This window comes from Gossypium arboreum, chromosome 12 (assembly GCF_025698485.1).
Source record: "Gossypium arboreum isolate Shixiya-1 chromosome 12, ASM2569848v2, whole genome shotgun sequence".
Lineage (NCBI taxonomy): Eukaryota > Viridiplantae > Streptophyta > Magnoliopsida > Malvales > Malvaceae > Gossypium > Gossypium arboreum.
The window spans coordinates 14,570,258-14,577,078 of record NC_069081.1 but is presented as its reverse complement, the minus strand read 5'-3'; the positions used below and the strand labels follow the sequence as shown (position 1 = coordinate 14,577,078).

Below are 6,821 nucleotides of genomic sequence, written 5' to 3'. Positions count from 1 at the left end.
CTTAGCATTTAGCAATAAGCATGTAAATTAATAAATAATCTTAATTTTCGGTTTATATGTTTAAATTAAACTTTAACAATAATTTATATTAATTCTTTAAGAAATATTTAAATTTTATATTTAATGTAATTTAAATACTATTTAATTTATTTTATTATTTAATATTATATTTAAAATAAATATTTTAATTTCTCCATAATATTGTTTAATAACAATATAGAACACCATAATTTTTATAGTACTTTTTCAGAAACACTTTTCTAATTCTTATATATATATATATATATATGATAATGTAACATTCAAGTAATATATGAATAGAACAGCAGCTCACATCTGTCGTCAAACCTCACGATTATAATAATTCAAGTATGAAAAGCTTTTCCAAGAAAAAAAATTCAACAAAAAACCTTTCCATATATTGAACGAAAACAGGAAAAGCTTTTCCGTCTCGTTCTATCAGTTGCCTAAATCATTCAAATGATCCAAATTTAAATACGGGATTTAATTTACACTCTGACAATTGCCCGTGAATCCACTCACTAAAAGTTACTCCGTTTTTCTTCCCAGAGTGGCAGAAACGTACTCCAAAACCCATCTTTCTCTTGTCTCCCTTATTTTCTTGCTCTGTCTCTCTCAAATCAATTTCCTTTTCTTATGAACGGCCCTCGTTCGCTGGGTTTCTCACCCTCTCTTTTGCACTTTAAAATGAACTTCCCTTTCACTTCCCAATCCCATTGTGAAATAAAAATGGCTACTTCAAAATTCTTTCTATCTTCTCTTCTTCTGTTACTTTTTGTTCATGGAGTTTTGCCAAGAGCAGAATCCAAGACGTACTGGGGAGATGTTGATGCCTTGAAACAACTCAAAAATGGAGTCCAACCTAATTCTGTGAGTCCGGGTTCTTGCTTGGGTTCTTGGGATTTCACATTTGACCCATGTGACAGCCTCTTCAGTGAAAGATTCACCTGCGGTTTCAGGTGCGACCTTACAGTTTCTGGGTTGAGCCGAGTCACGGAGGTTACTCTCGACTCTGCTGGTTATATCGGTTCTCTCTCTTCCATTTCCTGGAACCTCCCTTACTTGCAAACCCTTGACCTCTCCAACAATTTATTCTCCGGCAGGATTCCAGGCTCACTTTCCAACCTGACTCGGTTAACTCGGCTGGGTCTTTCAAGGAATGCATTTTCCGGTGAGGTACCAGCCTCGATTGGGTCCTTGTCTGCTCTTGAAGAACTCTACCTCGATAACAACAACCTACAAGGTCCTATCCCCGCGACTTTTAATGGTCTTGGTAGCTTGAAAAGGCTCGAAACTCAATCAAACAACATCTCTGGTGAGTTACCCGAGTTGGGTTCACTCAAAAACCTGTACTTTCTTGATGCAAGCAACAATGTCATTTCTGGGTATTTGCCTACAACGCCGCCACCTTCTTTAGTCCAAATTTCCATGAGGAACAACATGATTGAAGGCACAATCCCTCCAAGTCTTAAATATTTGAACTTTCTGCAAGTATTAGACCTGAGTCACAATAAACTCACCGGCTCAGTCCCTTATTTCCTCTTTAACCACCCATCTCTTCAACAACTCACTCTCGCATTCAACTCCTTTGATTCTTTACAAGCTCCCTCTAATCTAGGCACCCAAAGTGAGCTTATTGCTGTTGACTTGAGCAATAACGAGCTCCAAGGCTGGTTACCTCCTTTCTTGCCATTAGTGCCAAAGCTGTCAGCTTTATCCATGGAAAACAACAAGTTTTCGGGTATGATCCCTATCCAATACGCATTGAGAGCGGCTCTGCCTGCCTCCGGAATTGCCCCGTTTGCAAGACTGTTGCTTGGAGGGAACTACTTGTTCGGACCAATTCCAGGGCCATTGCTGGTACTCAAACCAGACACTGCAAATGTCAGCCTTGCGGACAACTGCTTGATCAGGTGCCCATCGCGTTTCTTTTTCTGCCAAGGTGCTGACCAGAAATCTTTAATGGAATGCAAGAGTTTTGGTTCTGTAATCCCTTGAATCATGTTATTTCAGCAATGTTTTTAGTTGAAACATCCATGTGTGTCTTTCTTGTCTAAGATTCCTTCTCTATTGTTCTCAGTTCGGGCTTGTTAGTTTTCAGTTTGTTAGTGGGAAATCTAAAAGAAAATCTTTGTTTTCGCATAAATTGTAATAATTTTGTATATTTTCAATATTTTGATTTTGCTCACATGGTCTTATGGGCGTGGGGGTATACGCTAGTAAACAATATAGTACTTGGGCCCTACTTGTCCTTTGAGGCTTATCAGATAGGTCCAGATAATTGCCAACCTTATTCGGTTTATTTTAGGTAACTCTTGGCCCAATTAAAGGACTTATTGCACCAATTAGTGGCTTGGATTGATAAATTTGATTACTTGAAATGTTTTGTAAGAATAATCTGCCTTTTCGTATGAACAAAGCTATGCTTCCTTATCATATCCCGTGACTGTAGAGAAATAAATGACCTGAAAGGCACAGTTCAAAGTGCATGTCGAGACAATTTTTTCCCCCCTCGCTTGTATTTACAGCTATGAAATACAGAATCAATGAAGCTGTGGGTATATATCACCTGTTGAAATATGCATGAGTTGTGATACCATTAATGCTTTACATGAATGGAGCCCGCGAATATTATTACGCTTTCAGGTCCCGCTCCCATGTAAAAATGAGATTACTGTTAACTATTCATTGGTCGAAAGTGGGATCAAACTTATCATGTCTGCAAACACAGTGCAATAATTTTTACTGGTTCCTTAACTCAAAAGCTAAGCCGATGGTCATCAATCATCATGCTTCAGTTCATAGACAAATACAAAGGATGCTAAAAAATATAATTAAGTATTTACTTTGATTCATTTGTTGCTTAAACATTAAGATCCAAAATTTTATCACAGCCGCCTCTTCCAGGTTGGCCAATAGGCTTATATTGTATGCAACTGGCTGGAAGTTCCCCCGATAGGCTAATATCCATTAATATTAACTTAATGAAAGCCGGATTAATCACATGGCAGCACTGTTTTCAATATCTGGCAACTTGCCTTCAAATGAATATATAATAAGATTGGACTTTCAGGTTCATGATTTCATAGTCATCAATGGAGATTTCATTTCATAACAATATGTTTTCTCTACTTCTTTTGCTCTTACCGTCACTATCTTTCTCACCATCAGCCTGGGCGGCCTGCAATGCAGTGGACAAAGAAGCATTACTGGGATTCAAGCGCACCATCACAGCTGACCCTTCACGACTATTGCAATCATGGATATCATCAACTGATTGCTGCACATCCTGGAAAGGGGTCGCTTGCAATTCTGTGGGAAGAGTTGTCAATGTCACACGCTCGGGCCTTGTTTCGGATGACGACGACCTTTTGGATACATTCATGAATGGAACTTTGTCTCCCTCCCTTGGGAACCTATCCTATCTTCAACTTCTTGACCTTAGCAATCTCAAAAACTTGAATGGACCAATACCACTGGAATTTGGCAAGTTAAGGCGTCTTACTCATCTTTTTCTCAATTCAAACCAGCTTACAGGGTCGATACCGGCAACATTCAAGCACTTATCTCGGCTGGAAAGGCTTTTCCTCAACAACAACCATATTTCTGGTATTATACCTTTCTCTGTTATTGGATCCTTAACAGCACTCACCGAACTTGGTCTTTCGGAAAACCAATTGAGAGGATCAATTCCAGCAACAATAGGGAAGTTGGTATTATTGACAAAGCTTGATCTTCATGCTAACAATCTTTCTGGCAGTTTGCCTACAACTATAGGCAAGCTTAAGAGCCTCAAATATCTGGACTTATCCCAAAACACGATAAAAGGCAGCATTCCTAAATCCATAAGAGGACTTTCAGCATTAGTACTCCTAGATCTCAATCAAAACCAGATTACAGGAAGCATCCCTTCATCGATTTCGGGGCTCATCTCTCTTCAGTTTTGCCGCATATCAGAAAACAAGCTGACAGGAAGTTTACCTCCATCCATTGGCCACCTCCCAAGCATTCAGAGGCTAATCCTTGAGAACAACAAGCTAACTGGGAAATTACCAGCTACAATGGGCCACCTTGTCACTCTTACTGAATTATTCTTGTCGAATAATCGTATTACCAGCAAGATTCCTTCTAGTTTCAGCAATTTGCAAAGCCTTCAAACATTAGATTTATCTAGAAACCATCTCTCTGGTGAACTTCCTACAGAGCTGGCCAAGTTGCAGAACTTACAGACATTGGATCTGTCGTTTAATCCTCTTGGACTAGTTAGCATACCAAAATGGTTTGCTAAATTGAAACTTTTTCGGCTTATGTTGGCGAAAACTGGGATTAGAGGGTCTCTTCCGAGGTGGTTATCTTCTACATCCATTTCTACGCTAGATTTATCAGCTAATGCTTTGACAGGGAAACTACCGCCTTGGATTGGGAATATGACCAGCCTTTCTTTACTTAATTTATCAAATAACGGCCTTCACTCATCAATTCCAGCTGAATTCAAGAATCTTAGGCGTCTAATGGACCTTGATCTTCATTCAAACAAGTTCTCCGGTAACCTGGATACAATTTTCTCCAAAGGAACTGATGACCCTATAGGCCATTACAACTCTATTGATCTATCTGACAATATGTTCGCTGGTCCTATTAATGACTCCGTTCTACAGAGCTCTGCAATGGATTCTATTACATCGCTTGTTCTGTCATATAATCTGCTAAAAGGATCAATACCAAAATCCATAGGGAAGTTGAGTGAGCTGAGAATCTTGAAGGTGGTAAGCAATGGCCTTTCAGGGAAGATACCAGTGGAGCTTGGTGATGCCATGGGATTGACCACAATTTTGCTTTCGAGGAACAACCTCATGGGGAGCATCCCAGGGAAGGTGATCAATTTGAATGAGCTCAAGGAATTTGACGTGTCGCATAATCAATTAAGAGGGGAAATTCCTCCCCATAAAGCCATAATCCCTGTATCTTCATTTATTGGTAATCCTGGATTATGTGGAGCCCCTCTTCCACCTTGTGAACGTTCATAGTATTTTTCATAAACAAATTTATAATAACATGGATATTTTCAATGGAAGTATTATGGTGTTTCTCAATAATATGGATATTTTCAATGGAAGTATTATTGATCCTCCATTTCTTTCCTCATCATCTTACACGACTAGACTATCATTACTTTTCGGATGTGAATGTTAGATATCAATACGAGTCTAACATGATTTTTTTCAACCTTTTTTTTTTTAATTTGATCCTATTCCCATTTCCATGTTAAGATATTTATCTAAACCAGATTTTCAAAAGATAAACAATTAGTACTAGAAGACAAGGGAAAGAAAAGTGTGAAGAGTTTTATCTAAACAGGTGAGTTTTAATTTTATATGGAAGCAGTACTGTGAAATTGTAATCTCATGCTTGTTTTGTAGTGTCAAAGAATGGAGAAAAGCTGTTTTGTAACGGCTACATCTCTCACTAAAGACTTTAAAATAGTATTTATTATTGTTAATGGGCAGGTTCATTAGGCATGCTTGTTTCACTAACTGCAGACACTTCAGTCCAGACTATTACAAATAGAGCAACGGACGGATCTTAGGATTTAAACAAATGGTCTGTAATCATAAACATGAAGACAAATGTCTTCTAACGAAGCCAATATAGTCAGAGCTAACATGGCTACTTCTAAAGGCTACATGAAACTGAGATACTGACAGACCACTTTTTAACTGCTCCCACTTGGAGGGCCAACATTTCCACTGACATGTTTTTCCCTGGGGAAATAATATAACAATACAAGGAGATCAAAGTGTTGCAGGGCTTCCCTGTGTTGAATACAGAAATGGGCCAAGGCCATTTGAGAGGCCTAAACAGACCATGTATTGCAGAAAATTTTCATTAAGCTCTAAAATGAATACTGCATCATCATGGTGCATACTATATCAAAGGATACTGAATACAATTGAAACTTTTTGTTCGTCTTTTCTCCGTTGAACACAACTTTTTATTTAGTCTCTACATATAGAGAACTTGAACACAGATAAGATTAAGCAGGGAAAAGCATGATTATTTTGATGCCTAAAATGCATCACTGATGGAAAAGTAGTTTAGAAGTTGGGAGAAGCTGAACGGTAGTTGTCAGAATGCAAATGTAGAGGCAAATTCCATTTAATGTGCATGGTTTGGCTTCAGTAAAGGAGAACTAGTCCGCCCTCCAAATGATTTTTTTGACCCACCACATCCCCAAATCCAGCATCTACCCTGGTTGCCACCTCCCCAACCCCAACCTCCTCCTCCTCCTCCATTCCCACCACCTCCCCCACCACCGCTGCCTCCACCTCCTCCTCCTCCTCCTCCTCCACCATTCCCACTCCCTCCCCGCCTCCTCCACCTCCCCTACCACCATTGCCTCCTCCACCTCCTCCTCCACCATTCCCACCCCTCCCCGCCTCCTCCCCTCCATTTCCTCCGCCCCATCCTTGACCATGACCATTGCCGTTTCCTCCGCCACCTCCACCTCCTCCCCACTGCCTCCACCACCTCCCCACCCCCACCTCCACCACCATTTCCACCACCTCCGCCACCTCCTCCCCTCCATTGCCCCTACCTTTTCTTTTCCAGTGTGGTTTTCCTTTTCCTCTACCATTGCTATTGCCACTGCCACCTCCACCATTTCCCCCACCACCGCCGCCGACACCACCAGTGTCTCCTCCTTTCCCTCCACTGTGAACATTACCGTTGCTTTGGACAAAAATTTCTTGAGAAAAATTCGTTCCTTTTTCTTGTACATTATCAATAAAAGCATGGTTCTC

At 40.1% G+C, this 6,821-nt stretch overlaps 2 protein-coding genes across 2 annotated transcripts; both read left to right on the top strand.

Annotated features, from left to right (window-relative positions):
• Positions 1–393: 393 nt before the first annotated feature.
• On the top strand, positions 394–2,167 carry LOC108479949 (probable inactive leucine-rich repeat receptor kinase XIAO). Its single transcript, XM_017782823.2, has one exon. The coding sequence runs from the start codon at positions 658–660 to the stop codon at positions 2,017–2,019; it is 1,362 nt and encodes a 453-aa protein (XP_017638312.1). The 5' UTR covers positions 394–657; the 3' UTR covers positions 2,020–2,167.
• A 627-nt stretch (positions 2,168–2,794) lies between these two features.
• On the top strand, positions 2,795–5,373 carry LOC108478730 (probable leucine-rich repeat receptor-like protein kinase At1g35710). The gene has a single exon (XM_017781200.2). The coding sequence runs from the start codon at positions 3,117–3,119 to the stop codon at positions 5,046–5,048; it is 1,932 nt and encodes a 643-aa protein (XP_017636689.1). The 5' UTR covers positions 2,795–3,116; the 3' UTR covers positions 5,049–5,373.
• The last annotated feature ends 1,448 nt before the right edge of the window (positions 5,374–6,821 follow it).